The 20,625-nt window shown below is 46.0% G+C and overlaps 1 protein-coding gene across 21 annotated transcripts in view; it reads left to right on the forward strand.

Moving 5' to 3' along the window:
* MICAL3 (microtubule associated monooxygenase, calponin and LIM domain containing 3) overlaps positions 1-20,625 on the forward strand; it is a 1,349,174-nt gene that overhangs the window by 449,242 nt on the left and 879,307 nt on the right. For all 21 annotated transcript variants that reach the window (XM_069228050.1, XM_069228034.1, XM_069228049.1 and 18 more), the window contains 2 exons: positions 19,502-19,595; positions 20,164-20,311. In XM_069228050.1, coding sequence (XP_069084151.1) covers positions 19,502-19,595; positions 20,164-20,311 — 242 coding nt within the window. The remainder of the gene's footprint in view (positions 1-19,501; positions 19,596-20,163; positions 20,312-20,625) is intronic.

Genomic DNA, 20,625 nt, shown 5'->3' on the forward strand with positions numbered 1-20,625 from the left:
TCTTTCTTTCCATCTGTGGTGTGAGGTTTGGGGACTAAGACCACTGGGCTAGCCCAGGGGCTGTCAGAGCGCTCAATGACTCCCAATTCCAGCATCTTGTGGACTTCCACCTTGATGCTTTCCTTAACATGGTCAGACTGTCTAAAGATTTTGTTCTTGACAGGCATGCTGTCTCCTGTGTCCACATCATGGGTACACAGGTGTGTCTGACCAGGGGTTAAGGAGAAGAGTTCAGGAAACTGTTGTAGGACTCTCCTACAATCAGCTTGCTGTTGGCCAGAGAGGGTGTCTGAGTAGATCACTCCATCTACTGTACCATCTTTTGGGTCTGATGACAGAAGATCAGGGAGAGGTTCACTCTCTGCCTCCTGATCCTCATCTGTTACCATCAACAGATTGACATCAGCCCTGTCGTGGAAGAGCTTAAGGCGGTTTACATGGATCACCCTTTTGGGGCTCCTGCTTGTGCCCAGGTCCACCAAGTAGGTGACCTGACTCTTCCTCTCTAGTACTGGGTAAGGGCCACTCCATTTGTCCTGGAGTGCCCTGGGAGCCACAGGCTCCAGAACCCAGACTTTCTGCCCTGGTTGGAACTCAACCAGTGCAGCCTTTTGGTCATACCAAAACTTCTGGAGCTGTTGGCTGGCCTCAAGGTTTTTGGTTGCCTTTTCCATGTACTCTGCCATTCTAGAGCGAAGGCCAAGTACATAGTCCACTATGTCCTGTTTAGGCTCATGGAGAGGTCTCTCCCAGCCTTCTTTAACAAGGGCAAGTGGTCCCCTTACAGGATGACCAAACAGAAGTTCAAAGGGTGAGAACCCTACTCCCTTCTGTGGTACTTCCCTGTAAGCGAAAAGCAGACATGGCAGGAGGACATCCCATCTCCTTTTGAGTTTTTCTGGGAGCCCCATGATCATGCCCTTTAATGTCTTGTTGAATCTCTCAACCAAGCCATTAGTTTGTGGATGGTATGGTGTAGTGAATTTATAAGTCACTCCACACTCATTCCACATGTGCTTTAGGTATGCTGACATGAAGTTGGTACCTCTGTCAGACACCACCTCCTTAGGGAAACCCACTCTGGTAAAGATACCAATGAGGGCCTTGGCTACTGCAGGGGCAGTAGTCGACCTAAGGGGAATAGCTTCAGGATACCTGGTAGCATGATCCACTACTACCAGGATATACATATTTCCTGAGGCTGTGGGAGGTTCCAGTGGACCAACTATGTCCACACCCACTCTTTCAAAGGGCACCCCCACCACTGGAAGTGGAATGAGGGGGGCCTTTGGATGCCCACCTGTCTTACCACTGGCTTGACAGGTGGGGCAGGAGAGGCAAAACTCCTTAACCATGTTGGACATATTGGGCCAGTAGAAGTGGTTGACTAACCTCTCCCACGTCTTGGTTTGTCCCAAATGTCCAGCAAGGGGAATGTCATGGGCCAATGTTAGGATGAACTCTCTGAACAGCTGAGGCACTACCACTCTCCTAGTGGCACCAGGTTTGGGGTCTCTGGCCTCAGTGTACAGGAGCCCATCTTCCCAATAGACCCTATGTGTTCCATTTTTCTTGCCTTTGGACTCTTCAGCAGCTTGCTGCCTAAGGCCTTCAAGAGAGGGACAGGTTTCTTGTCCCTTACACAGCTCTTCCCTTGAGGGTCCCCCTGGGCCTAAGAGCTCAACCTGATAAGGTTCAAGCTCCAAAGGCTCAGTTCCCTCAGAGGGCAGAACTTCTTCCTGAGAAGAGAGGTTCCCTTTCTTTGGCTGTGTTGCAGTTGGTTTCCCAACTGACTTTCCTGTTCTCTTGGTAGGCTGGGCCATTTTTCCAGACTCCAGCTCTACTTTTTCACCCTGTGCCTTGCATTGTGCTCTTGTTTTCACACACACCAGTTCAGGGATACCCAGCATTGCTGCATGGGTTTTTAGCTCTACCTCAGCCCATGCTGAGGACTCCAGGTCATTTCCAAGCAGACAGTCCACTGGGATATTTGAGGAGACCACCACCTGTTTCAGGCCATTGACCCCTCCCCATTCTAAAGTAACCATTGCCATGGGATGTACTTTTCTCTGATTGTCAGCGTTGGTGACTGTGTAAGTTTTTCCAGTCAGGTATTGGCCAGGGGAAACCAGTTTCTCTGTCACCATGGTGACACTGGCACCTGTATCCCTCAGGCCCTCTATTCTAGTCCCATTAATTAAGAGTTGCTGTCTGTATTTTTGCATGTTAGGCGGCCAGACAGCTAGTGTGGCTAAATCCACCCCACCCTCAGAAACTAGAGTAGCTTCAGTGTGGACCCTGATTTGCTCTGGGCACACTGTTGATCCCACTTGGAGACTAGCCATACCAGTGTTACCTGGATGGGAGTTTGGAGTGGAACCTTTCTTGGGACAGGCCTTGTCTCCAGTTTGGTGTCCATGCTGTTTACAGCTATGACACCAGGCCTTTTTGGGATCAAAGTTTTTACCCTTGTACCCATTGTTTTGTGAAGAGGCTCTGGGCCCACCCTCCTGTGCAGGTTTTTGGGGGCCTGTAGAAGACTCTTTACTATTTTTAGTTTTGGTTGTCTCATCACCCTTCTGCTGGGGAGTCTTTGTGACCCCTTTCTTTTGGTCACCCCCTGTTGAAGTCTTGGACACCCTTGTCTTGACCCAATGGTCCGCCTTCTTTCCCAATTCTTGGGGAGAAATTGGTCCTAGGTCTACCAGATGCTGATGCAGTTTATCATTGAAACAATTACTTAACAGGTGTTCTTTCACAAATAAATTGTACAGCCCATCATAATTACTTACACCACTGCCTTGAATCCAACCATCTAGTGTTTTCACTGAGTAGTCAACAAAGTCAACCCAGGTCTGGCTCGAGGATTTTTGAGCCCCCCTGAACCTAATCCTGTACTCCTCAGTGGAGAATCCAAAGCCCTCAATCAGGGTACCCTTCATGAGGTCATAAGATTCTGCATCTTGTCCAGAGAGTGTGAGGAGTCTATCCCTACACTTTCCTGTGAACATTTCCCAAAGGAGAGCACCCCAGTGAGATCTGTTCACTTTTCTGGTTACACAAGCCCTCTCAAAAGCTGTGAACCATTTGGTGATGTCATCACCATCTTCATATTTAGTTACAATCCCTTTGGGGATTTTCAACATGTCAGGAGAATCTCTGACCCTATTTATGTTGCTGCCACCATTGATGGGTCCTAGGCCCATCTCTTGTCTTTCCCTCTCTATGGCTAGGATCTGTCTTTCCAAAGCCAATCTTTTGGCCATCCTGGCTAACTGGATGTCCTCTTCACTGGAGTTATCCTCAGTGATTTCAGGGTTGTTGGTCCCTCCTGTGAGGGAGCCAGCATCCCTGACTATTATTTGTGGAGTCAGGGCTTGAGAAGCCCTGCTCTCCCTAAGTAGGACTGGAGGGGGGGAATTTCCCTCCAAGTCACTATCTTCATCCTCTGAGTTGCCATCCTCAGAGGGGTTGGCCTTTTCAAACTCTGCCAAAAGCTCCTGGAGCTGTACTTTGGTAGGTTTGGGGCCCATTGCTATTTTCTTTAGTTTACAGAGTGACCTTAGCTCTCTCATCTGTAGATGGAGGTAAGGTGTGGTGTCGAGTTCCACCACATTCACATCTGTGCTAGACATTATGCTTCTAAAAGTTGGAATACTTTTTAAGAAACTAAAACTGGTTCTAGAATCTAATTCAAACTTTTAACAAACTTTTAAACTCTAAAAGAAATGCTAAACAGGATCTAACACAAGGCCCTAGCAGGTCTTTTAAGAATTTAGAAAACTTTTCAAATTGCAAAAATCAATTTCTAATGACAATTTTGGAATTTGTCGTGTGATCAGGTATTGGCTGAGTAGTCCAGCAAATGCAAAGTCTTGTACCCCACCGCTGATCCACCAATGTAGGAAGTTGGCTCTGTATGTGCTATTTCAAAGTAAGGAATAGCATGCACAGAGTCCAAGGGTTCCCCTTAGAGGTAAAATAGTGGTAAAAAATAGATAATACTAATGCTCTATTTTGTGGTAGTGTGGTCGAGCAGTAGGCTTATCCAAGGAGTAGTGTTAAGCATTTGTTGTACATACACATAGACAATAAATGAGGTACACACACTCAGAGACAAATCCAGCCAATAGGTTTTTATATAGAAAAATATCTTTTCTTAGTTTATTTTAAGAACCACAGGTTCAAATTCTACATGTAATAGCTCGTTCGAAAGGTATTGCAGGTAAGTACTTTAGGAACTTCAAATCATCAAAATTGCATGTATACTTTTCAAGTTATTGACAAATAGCTGTTTTAAAAGTGGACACTTAGTGCAATTTTCACAGTTCCTAGGGGAGGTAAGTTTTGATTAGTTTTTCCAGGTAAGTAAGACACTTACAGGGTTCAGTTCTTGGTCCAAGGTAGCCCACCGTTGGGGGTTCAGAGCAACCCCAAAGTCACCACACCAGCAGCTCAGGGCCGGTCAGGTGCAGAGTTCAAAGTGGTGCCCAAAACACATAGGCTAGAATGGAGAAAAGGGGGTGCCCCGGTTCCGGTCTGCTTGCAGGTAAGTACCCGCGTCTTCGGAGGGCAGACCAGGGGGGTTTTGTAGGGCACCGGGGGGGACACCAGTCCACACAGAAATTTCACCCTCAGCGGCGCGGGGGCGGCCGGGTGCAGTGTAGAAACAAGCGTCGGGTTCGCAATGTTAGTCTATGAGAGATCTCGGGATCTCTTCAGCGCTGCAGGCAGGCAAGGGGGGGATTCCTCGGGGAAACCTCCACTTGGGCAAGGGAGAGGGACTCCTGGGGGTCACTTCTCCAGTGAAAGTCTGGTCCTTCAGGTCCTGGGGGCTGCGGGTGCAGGGTCTCTCCCAGGTGTCGGGACTTTAGGTTCAAAAGAGTCGCGGTCAGGGGAAGCCTCGGGATTCCCTCTGCAGGCGGCGCTGTGGGGGCTCAGGGGGGACAGGTTTTGGTACTCACAGTATCAGAGTAGTCCTGGGGTCCCTCCTGAGGTGTTGGATCGCCACCAGTCGAGTCGGGGTCGCCGGGTGCAGTGTTGCAAGTCTCACGCTTCTTGCGGGGAGCTTGCAGGGATCTTTAAAGTTGCTGGAAACAAAGTTGCAGCTTTTCTTGGAGCAGGTCCGCTGTCCTCGGGAGTTTCTTGTCTTTTCGAAGCAGGGGCAGTCCTCAGAGGATGTCGAGGTCGCTGGTCCCTTCGGAAGGCGTCGCTGGAGCAGGATCTTTGGAAGGCAGGAGACAGGCCGGTGAGTTTCTGGAGCCAAGGCAGTTGTCGTCTTCTGGTCTTCCGCTGCAGGGGTTTTCAGCTGGGCAGTCCTTCTTCTTGTTGCAGGAATCTAATTTTCTAGGGTTCAGGGTAGCCCTTAAATACTAAATTTAAGGGCGTGTTTAGGTCTGGGGGGTTAGTAGCCAATGGCTACTAGCCCTGAGGGTGGGTACACCCTCGTTGTGCCTCCTCCCAAGGGGAGGGGGTCACAATCCTAACCCTATTGGGGGAATCCTCCATCTGCAAGATGGAGGATTTCTAAAAGTTAGAGTCACCTCAGCTCAGGACACCTTAGGGGCTGTCCTGACTGGCCAGTGACTCCTCCTTGTTATTCTCATTATTTTCTCCGGCCTTGCCGCCAAAAGTGGGGCCTGGCCGGAGGGGGCGGGCAACTCCACTAGCTGGAGTGTCCTGCTGGGTTGGCACAAAGGAGGTGAGCCTTTGAGGCTCACCGCCAGGTGTGACAATTCCTGCCTGGGAGAGGTGTTAGCATCTCCACCCAGTGCAGGCTTTGTTACTGGCCTCAGAGTGACAAAGGCACTCTCCCCATGGGGCCAGCAACATGTCTCGGTTTGTGGCAGGCTGCTAAAACTAGTCAGCCTACACAGATAGTCGGTTAAGTTTCAGGGGGCACCTCTAAGGTGCCCTCTGTGGTGTATTTTACAATAAAATGTACACTGGCATCAGTGTGCATTTATTGTGCTGAGAAGTTTGATACCAAACTTCCCAGTTTTCAGTGTAGCCATTATGGTGCTGTGGAGTTCGTGTTTGACAGACTCCCAGACCATATACTCTTATGGCTACCCTGCACTTACAATGTCTAAGGTTTTGTTTAGACACTGTAGGGGTACCATGCTCATGCACTGGTACCCTCACCTATGGTATAGTGCACCCTGCCTTAGGGCTGTAAGGCCTGCTAGAGGGGTGTCTTACCTATACTGCATAGGCAGCGAGAGGCTGGCATGGCACCCTGAGGGGAGTGCCATGTCGACTTACTCGTTTTGTCCTCACTAGCACACACAAGCTGGCAAGCAGTGTGTCTGTGCTGAGTGAGAGGTCTCCAGGGTGGCATAAGACATGCTGCAGCCCTTAGAGACCTTCCTTGGCATCAGGGCCCTTGGTACTAGAAGTACCAGTTACAAGGGACTTATCTGGATGCCAGGGTCTGCCAATTGTGGATACAAAAGTACAGGTTAGGGAAAGAACACTGGTGCTGGGGCCTGGTTAGCAGGCCTCAGCACACTTTCAATTGTAAACATAGCATCAGCAAAGGCAAAAAGTCAGGGGGCAACCATGCCAAGGAGGCATTTCCTTACACATCATACTTATGTGAATATAGCCAGGACTGATATGAAACCCAAGTAATGCACAGCTCTCTGGCTATAGGAGAGTGCATTGACATTTTGCTAGCCTGGAATGCAAGGAGTACCTATGTTTTCTAGCATAATGATAGCATTGAGTGATGGCAGATTAGTCTCCTAATTGAAGATGACAGTCCTGATGTTTAGAGCCGCAGTTCCTGACTCCCGAGAGGTACATTGCAGTTTTACATTGCGGTGAAGCGGAACAACTGTTCTATTGGCAGCTGATTCAGAGCAAGCACACAGCTGCGGTGTGGCTTTTCAGCATTCTTAATATGTATTTATGGGGTCCCACATAGGCGCCATTGCATTCATCCAGCATCAGGAAGATGCTTGCATTCACACCATGATCGCAGTCTCCTTATGATCGAGATGATAGAAGCAGCTCCTAACCACTAGTCTTTGCTGATAAGCAGTGTCTTGAATCGGATGTCCATCCCAAAAACTCTTCATCCTCAGTTATGCACCTGGAACTGAACAGGCACCTTTAGAGGCTGGCCAGTTGGTAGGTGGAAGTTAGCCAGCTGGCTAAAATCCAAAACCGCTCTCATGGGTGGGTTTTATATTTCTTCTATGATTCAATCAGCAAGCTGCAGAGATCGGTCTTACACACCTTCAGTCTTAACGCCTGCGGTTCTGTGTGGGCTCCCTCTCCGGAGGAGAGGACCACTGTGTGTCAGCATGCAAATAAAGCGACCAGTCACGTCTGCTAGAGGTCTCGTGTCGGAGGTGAAAACTGGAGGCTATTGTCTGCGCCACTGAGAACCCCCCATAGGAGATCTTTATGCAAAATCTTTGAAGATGGAAACGGAGGAGGATAATCAACTAATGAATGATTATTTCTGTTGAATTACTTTCTCCTCTAAACTCCCTGTTCAGGCTGAGTATTGCTGCTGAAGGATGCAAACATGTCTAATAGCCTCAGTGTTTTTACACTGCCACTATCAGATAATTTTACTTATCAACTGCTTGCAAAGCTGGATGGTATTTAAAAATCTGTAATCGGACCACAACTATGAATTCCATCGTGTTTATTGGCTAAGGGAGTTCAGAAAGAGGCCTAAAATTGAGTTTCACAGCTGCCCAAGCAGTGTATTTTGAGCTGGATGTTCTGAGTTGCTAGATGTTTTTGGATGAAAACCATTGCAAAAGAATAATTAATATAAAACATAAAATGCTTCCAGTTTTGCGGCACCTGTACCGCTGGCTGAAACCGTGACCTATTAACATTTCGTAGAGTCCGTGCCCTTCACTGTCAGGGCGCAAAATTGGATGGAGGTTGCTCGTGATGTTGCAAGGATGTGTTTTTTTTTTTTGTTTGTTTGTTTTTTTACTTGTTGGTGGGTTGGATTTTATTTCATCTTGTTAGTATTTAATGGTGCACGTTCTTTTCTGTGTGAAGTAATTTACAATAGTTTCCAAGAACGAACAACTTATTATTTACTTTAACATTGTGTTTGGTTTGTTGAAGATGTAACATCTTTTTCTTTTTATAGCCTTTGAGATCTAGACCAATGTGAAAAAAGCAATGCAGGGAAGTCTACAATGAACTTCATTCTATGAAGATCTGTCTATCCCTTAGACCATAGGGGATTTTAGCTAACAGTTTCATAAATTAAAAAGTATAATTGAGTTAATTGACAAACGTTTGCGTTGGGTCTTCCACAGTCTGATATAGGACATCCCACATAATTCACCCACCTATCTTTTTTGCATTTCCATCCAAAAATGAAGGACTGCGGGACTGCGACCTTTGAGTTAAAAAACAAATCGAAAATAGTATGCATCTCTATAAAGAGGCCGCCCTAACGTGATAGCATTTAGATGTGTCTAGTCAGAATAGATGTGTTTATGAAAGATGCCTTAGAAGAGTGGTGCCGGTATTTGGTCTGTTAGGAAGATCAAATCGAGATGATCTTCAGCATTCATCTTTTGTACATGAAGTCCTTTCTTACAGCTGACAATGTCGAATTGGTGATGTGTAATTTCCAAAATTAATTTGCTTGGTAGAACTACGAATCAGATTGTTTGCCTTTAGAAGCATCCTTGTTCCTTTAGTACTTCGTTATTAGTTATTTGTCAAGCTGGTGTAGCTGGTGCAGAGGCTAACCTTTGACAAACCCTCTGAATACCCATGTTGCAGTGAAGTGCATTCAGGTTCTGTTGTAGTAATGTTCTTCCTGTGTTAGCAACTATGTGGTTCTTATGCAGATTCCAGGTTACTGAGCATCGAGGTAGTTCAAAACTTGATGCTTATGCCATTAGCTTACTCCGACTTACTGTGCTGGATTCATTGTATAAAAGTTTTCAAAACTATTACTGAAACCTTAATAAAAAGGTAAGAATATGACGACTAAAATGGAATTAGTTTAATGTGTTACTAAATTTTCAAGTACAACAGAGGGTTTTCATGAACTCCTCTGGAATTACATGTAGGGATAGGATTCATGTGATGGGTAATCTTAAAACGTTTAACTTACACAAAGAAACAGTGACTCTCATGGCACTCCCACAGTCATGCAAATGTGCTCTGATACTATTCTTCTTCCTTCAGAATCCTGGCTCCATATATGTGTCAGAAGCAACACCCTTGTGATGTCACTGGGGCCATAAAGCACTCACCCAGGCAATGTGACTTTGTTGGGATTTTAACCTCCTTCGCTGATCTTAAGCTAACTTTTCACCATTCCTGCCAGGAATGAGTTCTTCATCTAAAAATGGACAAAGCAGTGCTGCATGTCTTCCCCCTAGCAATTGGGGCTTTAAACCCTGCAGAGATTGTGAGTCAGTTTTTACTAACCCCCAAGACATCTGCCTTCGGTGTCTCTAATCGGACCATGATTCACAGGCCTGCAACTCCTTTCAAAGTATGCATCCAAAGTCAATAAGGAGCGGCAATCCAAGCTCTTTATAGTAGGGCCAGGGATGACCATTAAGGGAAGTGGGTCTCCCCCTCGCTCGAGGTCACCAGGATCTTCAATTTCAAAGTCATCAAATGAAACCAGGCACGAGCACAAAAAATGAGGTGTGAGGAGAACAAGTGAGATAAGATGTTCTCTGACCCCCACAAAGTTCTGTTCGGAGCCCTGGATTGGTAGTAGCACTGCTACTTCTCATCTGAGCCTGCCAGTGCCAGCAGATCCTGAGCTGGCGCTGTCACTTCCTCCAGCCCTGCTGCAGGCTCCACTTCAAGAACTAGTGTCCCACAGGCCTATCTGGAGATTGAAGTACAGCAAATTCTCCTCCCCAGGCAAGGGGAATGCCTCCGAGATCCAGGAGGGAGGCCCAGCTTCTCCTAGGGGAGTACCAGTATAGAGAACAGCATTTGTGTGCATCTTATAGGGTGACACTGGATATTCTTTTTTGCAGTGACTGAATCTTTAGACAAACCAAAAACTGACTGTGATATGAAGCCGTTCCACTATTCGCCTCTGAACTCAGATGAATATCAGGGTCTGAGTAAGACCATTGGTGTAGACACATCTTCGGTGTTAGAGATGCTGAATCCATCAGGACCTCTCACACTAGAAGTGATTTCATTTCACTCGGTGGTCAGAAAAGCAGCTGAGGTTTTTGAGCTGCCTCTTACTTCCTTGGAGACCAAGGCTAACTTATTAACAGTCTCCCTTGCAGGCACATGAACCTCTGTAACCATTTAATGAATCCCTGCTAGACCATGTGCTAGCTGCCTGGAATAGGCCCTTATTTTCTCCAGTGGTCAGTTGGGCAATAGCCAGGCACTGTTGTCCTGCTTCAGGTAACTCTAGCTTTCTTTCAGCACATCGGTCAGTTGCAAGCCTGGTGGTTCAGACTTGTTCACCCATCCTTCTCCAGAATCTTACCCTACATGGAATCAAAAATCCTAGAGGCTTGTAGGTATGAAGGTTTTCTCCACAGGGAGTTAGACTTTGAAGTCACTCAACGTATATGACAAGTCTAGTTGTTCCAAGCCTTCCAGATCCTCTCCAGGAGCACTTCTATGAGCTGATCAGAGATTGGCAGGTGGCTTTGTGTCAGTTCATTCACTCATGCTTCGAAATAGACTCCGTAACTAGGGTCAGGGGTTTGTCAGTGACTCAGATAACATGCCTGGTTTAGGATGTCTGGGTTACTCCAGTATTGGAACTTTCATAGATTCACATGCTTGAATCATTCCCCGTCGTCGAGATGGGAGTCCCGGTATAAATTTTCATAAGTAATGTTAAAACATATTGAAGAGAAAAAGGCCCTAGGCCTCTTCAATTTGATAGTCTATCAGAGTCATTTTGTGAAAAGGACCAAACTTGATCCTCCACCAATCAGGCAACAGCACCCTTCAGAACCTCCTGAGAGAAGCTCTAGCACCTCAGATTTTCTACCGCACGTCGTGCTAGGGAGTCTCCTCAGAGCTCTGCTCTGTTTTCACACCTTTATTCAGCTCTTTTTCTCTCAGAGAAACTCAATTATTTTGATTTGTCAGCTATTTTTCAACTATGTCTGACAAGGAAAAGAAAAGTCTCTTTAGAGACTGCAAGACTTGTGGGAAGAAAAGACTTCATTCTGAAGATCCTCATCAAGACTGCATTTACTGCCTCTATCCAGATCATTCAGCCAAGGACTGTAAGATTTGCCGTACTTTTTCTTCTAAAACTTTAAAGGATAGAGAAGGCAGATTACTAATATGGCTGCAGAAACTGAAGCATAGGAAGGATCCAGTTTCTGATTCTGAGAGTGAGGAATCATCCACTTCCAAGAGATCAACTAAAAGAGCAAGATCACGCTCTAGATCTCCCTCACAAACCTCAAGGAAAGCCCTCAAAAAGACTGCTTCAGGGTCTTATAAGGGTCGCAGCCCATCTTCTTCCCCAACTAGACTCTCAAGTAAAGAGGGGAAAAAACATTCTTCCAGTTCGGAGAGGCACAGGAAATCCTCATCTGTTCCACCATCTGTGCCTTTCAAAAAGCCATCTTCTGTGACTGGAAAAAAGGCCTCGTCAACGGATTCCCCGTCGACGGCACCGTCGGTGGGCGCATTGCCGACGACTCCAACTACTTTAGGTGTTCCGTCGTCCACGGCTCCGTCGGCGACATCGTCGATGAGTACACCACCGTCGACGAGAACTACAACGACGACTTCAGCGTCGACGACCGTCTACACCTCGTCATCGTCGACGGCGCTGATGTCAGTATCAGCTTTACCGTCGACGAGGACTTCGTCGACGGTAGACTCGTCGGCGAAGCTTGCGGCTATTAAAATAACAGTGCGTCCAGCATCGACGGCACCGTCTACGACAAAGTCAGTTTACACGTCGTCGACGAGATCGTCGACGACACCGTCGACGAGGGAAAAATACCAAAAAAGAACAGAAACATTAACTCCAACCCACACTTCACCTAGTAAGGTATCCTCCCTGGTACCAGTACATCTTTTGGAGGGAGATGATGATTCAGACGAAGATGGGCCTTTTGGTACGGCCCACAGCCCCTCTGAATTGAATGTAAAATATCAGGAAGAGGAGGAATATGAGGAAGCTTATGATCCCCAGGCTTCCTTGGAGCATCAGCAGTATCAACAGGGAACGTATATCCCTTCCGACCTGCTTACTGGCCTTAGAGCCATGTTGGTGGATTATAACAGAAGGTTTCCTCCACAAGGAGAACAGCCTCATCCATCGCCCATTTCTGGTCCTTCTACTCCACATCAAAGACCGACGACTTTGCATCTCACAGATGTGGCTACCCCAGAAATGACAATTCCCCAGGACACTGACATTTCAGATGGAGATCAAGAAGAAGGAGAGCTCATAGATGCTCACTCAGAGTGGGACGAGTATATTATTCCTGCTCCATCTTCTCCTTCTCATTCGAAGGTGGAGTTCCCACCTGAAGACATTGGAGGTTTTCACAATCTCTTAGAGAGGGCAGCCAAGCGCTTTGCATTACCGCTACCTACGAAGCAAACAGATTGTTTCCTTTATGATTTTAAAGAGCCCTTCCAGAAGTCTGTGTGTTCCATCCCGATGGTGAACTACTTGTGGGAAGAAGGCCTTAAAGTCATGACTAATCCAGCAACAGTCACAGCAGTTTTACCATGTCTGGATAAGAAATACAAAGCTCCCGATGATGCCCCAACATGCTTGACAGGCCATCCTCCTCCAGATTCCGTAGTAGCTCAAGCGGCTCAAAGAAGATCAAAGAATCCTTCGGCTCCAATTTCTGCGCCCCCAGATAAGGAGGGTAGAAGGCTAGACAACATAGGAAAAAGATTTTCTTCTATGGCCAGCTTAGTGCTTAGAGCTGCCAACTCCTTGGCTATTTTGTCTCGATACGACAGACAGCTTTGGGCAGATATTGCACCTTTCATTAGTCAACTGCCGGAAGACGTGAAATCAGAGGCAAATAAGACTGTGCAAGAGGGTCAACGCGCGTCTGCAGAGCTTATAGACTGCGCAATGGACATAGCGACCACTGCTTTCAGACAGCTTGCAGGCGCTGCTGTATTAAGAAGACAGGGCTGGCTCAAAGCCACCTCATTTCGTCCAGAAGTCCAGAATAAGATCCTAGACTTACCCTTTGATGGCCAAGCGTTATTTGGGAAACATGTGGACGAAGCCCTACAGTCAATTAAAACGGACACGGACACTGCAAGGTCACTAGGGCCCCTGCAATATCGGAAATCGTCCTTTCGCCCTAGGGGGCGCGGCCAGCCCTCTTACAGAGGAGGGTATCAACAACAGAGATACTCTTCCTATCCGTCATCTTCACAACAATTTCGGCCATACTATTCCCAAAGACAACCGACTCAACCAGCCTATAATAGACCGGCAGGCCGTGGACGCTCAACCCGCCCTGCTAAGGATGCAGCTCGTAGAACCTGATGTCTTCGAGGCGCCGGCTACGCCCAGTCTTCCTCCTGTCACCCTGGGCGGAAGAATTTCCTTATTTCTCAGTCAATGGCAAACCATTACGTCAGACAAGTGGGTCCTACAATTAGTGGAACGGGGCCATACTTTAGAATTTGTCCAGAAACCTCCCCCAACCCTCCCCGCAGGACTCCATCAATTTACCCTCAACAACTCAAAGAAGAGGTCTACAAGCTCCTTCTCAAGGAAGCTATAGAGAAGGTGCCGCGGGTTCAAAGAGGAACAGGATTTTATTCCAGGTTCTTCATAATTCTAAAAAAGTGGAAGGATTGGAGACCGATCCTCGATTTAAGGCAACTAAATGTATACCTAAAGAAGCAATCGTTTCGAATGATCAGCCTGCAAGACGTCATTCTGCGTCTCAATCAAAGAGATTTTATGTCATCGCTAGACCTCAAGGACGCATACTTCCACATACCAATCCACCCTGCCCACAGAAAGTATCTGAGATTTACCGTAGCCGGGAGCCATTATCAATATCGCGTCCTTCCCTTCGGGCTCAAATCAGCCCCAAGAATATTTACCAAATGCCTAGCACCAGTGGCAGCCTTTCTCAGGAGAAGAAAGCACCAGGTCTTTCCATACTTAGACGACTGGTTAATAAAGGCAAAGACTTACACAGGAGCACACAAGTCAACAAGAAAGTGTGTTTCCTTGCTGACCAATCTCGGATTCACGATCAACTGGGAGAAGTCCAACCCTCTACCAGGCCGCAGTATTACTTTTCTGGGAGCAAAACTGAACACGGAATCCAGCATCGCATGTCCCACGTTAGAGAGACAACAAAGGGTACTAACCCTAGGGAGTTTCATACAAAGAAGACGAAAGGTTACAGTCCGTCTCTTCAAATCACTATTGGGCATGATGTCTTCATGCATACCTCTAATCCCTCTGTGTCGGCTAAGGATGCGCCCCTTGCAGGAGCAGCTAAACCGTCAATGGCTTCAAGTATCAGGAACTTTCGAAGACCAGATACAAATTACTCCGATAATGATCAAAACTCTTAAGTGGTGGTCTCAAAAGCATCATCTCTCAATCGGTCTCTCGTTTCTTCAACAGCCAGCCCCGTGGACCATAACAACAGATGCCTCACTGGAAGGCTGGGGCGCAGTATTACAGGACCTGAAAATAAGTGGCAGATGGTCAACTCATCTGGCATCAAGGCATATCAATTGGCTAGAACTCAGGGCAGTGCACCTTGCTTTACAAGCGTTTCTCCCAAGAATCCATGGATCGCGAGTGGTGATAAGAACGGACAACACCACTACGATGCACTATCTCAACAAACAAGGAGGTACAAGATCTCTCACCCTCTCCAGGGAAGCCCAAGCGATCTGGAACTGGGCCTCACAGCAAGGCGTCACACTGTCGGCGGTGCACTTGCCGGGAATAAACAACAAAGCAGCAGATGCACTCAGCAGACAGAAATCGGAATGCCACGAGTGGGAATTAGACCAGACGGTACTCACCCAGATTTTTTCCCAGTGGGGAACACCAACAGTGGATCTGTTTGCGAAGAAGGACAACGCCAAATGCCAGTTCTTCGCAAGTTGGCATCACCAACGGGGATCTTGGGGGAATGCGTTTTCAATAGTCTGGTCAGACATCTTTGCTTACGCCTTTCCTCCCATTCCGTTGATCCCAAGGGTCCTCACGAAGATGAAATCAGAACCGTGCACTCTCATACTGATAGCCCCGTATTGGCCGCGCCAACATTGGTTCACAGAGCTCCTCATTCTCTCAGTCAAACCTCATATTCCGCTGGAGCCGTTACCTCATTTACTAACAATGAACAACGGCCAAGTTCGACACCCCGATCCACACTCAATGCGGTTAGCGGCATGGCTCCTCACCACAGAGAATTTGCGCATTTAAATATCCCGCAGGACTGCAGAGATATTTTGTCACAGGCCAGAGCGGATAGCACTAACAAGGCGTATCAGTGTAAATGGAGGAGATTCTGTGCCTGGTGTCATCAACGTCAAATTGACCCTTTTCTTTCACTACCAGAAGAGATTTTGCCGTATCTCTTAGAGTTAGCTCGATCTGGCCTAGCACACTCGTCCATTAAAGTTCATGTAGCAGCCATGGCTGCATACAGACGTTCAGAGGACACACCCTCGCTCTTCTCTTCTCGGCTGATTAAGAGATTTCTAAAGGGGCTGTTCAGGGTTTACCCTCCTTTCAGACCTCCACCTCCTTCGTGGAACCTGAACATTGTTTTGGCACAACTGATGAAGCATCCTTTTGAACCGATCCACCGTGCTTCCCTCAAATATTTATCGTGGAAGGTTGCCTTATTGATAGCTCTTACATCAGCTAGGCGGGTCAGTGAGGTACAAGCGCTCTCCATCCAAGAGCCATTCCTACAGTTTAAACAAGATAGACTACTAATGCGCACTAACCCGCATTTTATTCCAAAGGTTCCGTCAGACTTTCACATTAACGAACCTTTGGTCTTCAAGTCTTTTTTCCCTCATCCATCTACTCCAGCAGAGAGGGCATTACACTCTCTAGACGTGAAAAGATGCGTTCAATTTTATTTGGACAGGACAAAAGCTTTTCGACGCTCTAATCAGCTATTTGTGGCGTACAGTGCCCCTAGGAAGGGGTACCCGCTATCCAAGCAGAGTATTTCAAGATGGATCGCCTCTGCTATTCGCTTCTGCCATCAGGCAGCGGGCAAACCTCTGCAGTCATCTGTGCATGCTCACTCGACGAGAAAAGTCTCATCGTCAGCGGCACGGTTTGCCGGAGTGCCACTACAAGACATATGTAGGGCAGCAACATGGAAGAGCTGTCATACCTTTACTAAGCACTATTGCTTGGAGTCCCTCTCGCACGGAGAGGTAGCAGTGGGCAAAGCGGTTCTCAGGAATCTCTTCAGGTGAAGGTGAGCCATTTCTCCTACATCCCTCCATCCTAGAAAAGGTATGCACATTAGATACTTTTTTTTTTTATTTTTTTATTTTTTTAAAGATAATAGAATGCTATCATAATCCCATAGTAAGCGGGTTATCAGATATTGATCAGCTTACATTACTGTCTTATGTTTTAATACTGGTTTGTTATTTAAATTTCAGCATGTATCTTCACAGGAATATACCTATTTATATTAGAGATAAAAACATACTGTTATTTGTGTATATATACGTGTGTATAGATAGATGTGTATATATGTATATCTATATATAGATATATATGTAGGGACATATGTCAGTACACTCATATACTTCATCACTTTATACATGATGATGATAAGGTTTTGTGGTCTAAGATAACCTGTTTATTAAAAGGGTTGTCATTTTACAATGTGCATACTTATTGCTTTCTACTCTGATTCAAGCATGTGAATCTATGAAAGTTCCAATACTGGAGTAAGAAAATAAGTTACTTACCTGTAACTGTAGTTCTCCAGTATTGGAATCTTTCATAGATTCACATGCGACCCACCCACCTCCCCGGAGAAGCTCACTTCACCTCTTTCTTTCTAGTAGTACATATACTCATTGTAATATACGCACTTGTGCGTGGAAAATCTGAGGTGCTAGAGCTTCTCTCAGGAGGTTCTGAAGGGTGCTGTCGCCTGATTGGTGGAGGATCAAGTTTGGTCCTTTTCACAAAATGACTCTGATAGACTATCAAATTGAAGAGGCCTAGGGCCTTTTTCTCTTCAATATGTTTTAACATTACTTATGAAAATTTATACCGGGACTCCCATCTCGACGACGGGGAATGATTCAAGCATGTGAATCTATGAAAGATTCCAATACTGGAGAACTACAGTTACAGGTAAGTAACTTATTTTCTTCTCGTCATATGTCCAGTCTACTGTCTTGGACCTGCTTTTGGATCATTCCAGGCTGTTTGGGGGGAGAAAACTGATGTGACCCTGGACCATTTTAAAACCAGCAGGGTAACATTATGCTCCCTGGATCTGTGACCTTGGACCATGATTACCGGCAGATTTTAGTATTACTGGCATTTTGGGGTTTTGCATGAGAATCAGTTCTTGCCAGTGCGAGTCACAGAAGGCCCCAACAATAATCTCAGAGCCTGCATCTTAGGCAGTACAGGGGCTCTAGGAAAGGTAGAGTCTGCGTAATCAAACAGGCCACCTCCTCCCCTGTCCCACAGAGAACGCCTCTGCAATTGATTTTTGTCTGCCCACATGAGATCGGTTGTCCTCATTTCTATAAGCCTGGAAGACCATAACTAGACCAATGAGTTCTTCAAAATGTAGAAAGGGGCATGCCCTACCCAACCAGCAAGGTCCCTCACCACATCCCCCTTCCTGTTCGTCCCTGTCCATTTATTTGCAGTAGGTGGCAGCCCTGATTGAAAAAGCTTAGGTGAAATTGGTGCCATAGCAGAAAATTAGGCAGGAATGTATTTGCCGTACTTTCTCGTTCGCAAAAAAGATGGCAGACTTTGCCCTGTCCTAGACGTCAGAAACTTGAATCTCTACTCAGCAAGGCGCAATTCAAGACGCTGTCCCTGCATCAGGTTCTTTGGACTCTGGAAGCAGGAAACTGAATGGTGTCCCTAGATTTGCAGGATACCTATTTCAATATACTGATCATGCAGTTGCGTTTTATGGTGTGGCCCTCACACTACCAATTTACAGTCCTGGTGGATATTCTGTCCTATAGAAGGGGAAGGTTCTGCACTCCATACTATAGAGTATACTCCTGCATGCCTGGAGATTGATCAGAGGCACCTTCTGTCCAGCTGCCAGCTGTCTGCCTGCTGGGACCCCACAAAAAAGTGTACTCTGGAAGTTGGAACAGTTTTTATTGGTTGGTGTGCTGACAATAATGTGGATCCTTTAAAAGCCTGGTTATTGAACATTCTCATATTTGCACAAACTCTAGCTTAGCGTGCCTGTGGTATGGGAACTGTCAAAAGATGCATAGCAGCCTTGTTGGATTTTTCCTGTACCCACCAACCCTGTTTGCGCCACAGATTGTTTTACGATTTCTGAAGTGCTTCACAAACCTGTTCCTTCGCACTCCTTTTGTCATGCCTCAGTGGGGCTTCAGTTTTGTTTTGATGTTTTTGGATAGAGTCTCCGTTCGAGACCCTTCTTAGTTATCAACTGAAACTATTGACTTTCAGAATTGTTTTTAGTTGCAATTGCATTGGTAATGCGCATCAGTGAATTGCAGTGACTGAGTGAATGCCCTTTAATTCATTTTTTTTCTCAACGGTTTCTTTTAAACCAGAGCTCCCCCACCCCACAATAGCGACACCAGCAGGGCTCATTCCACCAGACCCAAGTTTTCCACCTGAGTATTGACCACGGGCTGACCTGTGGCCAAAATCTCTATACCGACAATATGGATGTTTCTTTGTACTTTTGCGGAGCACTACTGCTTTGATTCGAAAGTGTGACAGGGTGGCTATTTTGCTTGTTCTTTCCTCCAGAACTTTCTGACCATTCCGTTAAAGTACCCCCCTCCTGGTGGTGCAGTGTTTAAATGCAGAAGATCCTACAGGTAGAAGTATCCATCAGAAGAAAGTCACTTGCCTTTGGTAGTGATCTTTTTGATGGGTACTCATCTACCTAATGATTCCTTACCGATCCCACTCTCCTCCCCATCTTGAATAATGCTCAAAGGCCATGTTCAATTGCTGCAGTGAGTCCTTACAGAATTGATGTTATTTTTACGCCTCTTTGGTGCGGCAAAATGGACGGGGAGCTGCCAGGGTGTGCGCTTTATGGCTTCAGTGACGTCACTACGGTGTTGCTTCAGGCATCAGTATAGACCTAGCCTCTTCTGTTGGTATGGAAGAACTTTGAAAAGTTCCTGATCCAGTCTGGCACTTAGAATATTCAAAAGTTGAGGAATCTGCAGATAGCTGAAAGTTTTTTGTTGTTTTTTAATGCAGAAACCGAAGGTTTTTGTGTATGAATTGTTGGGACACGTCAAGAAAAGCCCCATTTAATTGTTTTTTATTGTGTTCCAGGTACGCCACTTGTATAATACCAATGAGTTGAAAGACTTTCAGGTTGAGATGGAAAATCTAGTAAATTCAAGAACCCCCAGACTTGGGCGCAATGGTGAGTACTTTTTTTAACATTACATTTTTTATCCACTTCTGATGTTAGTGCAAGCATTGCTCATGTTGATTAGAAATCTAGTTTTTCATTACACAACTACCTTTTATTTGATGTGTGCGATTAATGACCCTTTAGTCAATGAGTCTGATACTTGATTACCACGTTGGAGCACATTTCCATATTTCTATTTAATTTAGATAAATATTGTGAAATGAGGCCATTATATGCATACGGTGAACCCTACATTGTACCTCAGTTAATTGCAGGATATGATATCTGCTTCACTTGTTTAAGTGTTGTAGATGTATTATATCATGGACTACTGGCTCTAAATGTGAGGATTAGTCGACCAGCTGACAAAAAATAGTGAAGTCTCTTAGGTAAATAAAATGTGTGCTAGCTGCCTTTGACAGATTTGACTGCTTTGGATACTCTGGGAGCAAGACCACTTGAAGGGTGGGAGACACCCTTGAGCTTTAGAATGAAGAGTTGAATGATTTTCAGAGTTCACACACCCAATTGTTTCATTTCCTAGTGTATGAAGCCCTTTCTGTTTCTTTTTTTCTAGAATCTGTTGCCCGTTCCAGTAAGTTGCTGGGCTGGTGTCAAAAACTGACAGAAGGGTATGCAGGTGTAAATGTGACTGACCTCACCATGTCATGGAAGAGTGGATTAGCACTGTGTGCAATCATCCACAAATGCCGCCCTGACCTCATGTAAGTCATGTTTTCCTGCTTTTAAATTCTCTTAAACCGGCAAACAGAAAGTTGATGTGATACCCTGTGATCAGGTACACTGCAAAATATCTTGTGTTGAACTCATTGATGATTCGTTAGGTCATCATTAGCATAACCCTGTTGTACCATTTTACTGACAGCCCTGTGATGTGGTAGTCACAACCTCATCTCTTCCAGCTGGCATCATGGTACCGCTTCAGTTTTGTCCACTACAGATACCTACTTATATTAATTACTTACATCCCCAGTAGCTGTGAGCCACACTTCCTCAATGTTCTATAAGCAGTTTCAAT

This window comes from Pleurodeles waltl, chromosome 4_1, assembly GCF_031143425.1.
Source record: "Pleurodeles waltl isolate 20211129_DDA chromosome 4_1, aPleWal1.hap1.20221129, whole genome shotgun sequence".
NCBI lineage: Eukaryota > Metazoa > Chordata > Amphibia > Caudata > Salamandridae > Pleurodeles > Pleurodeles waltl.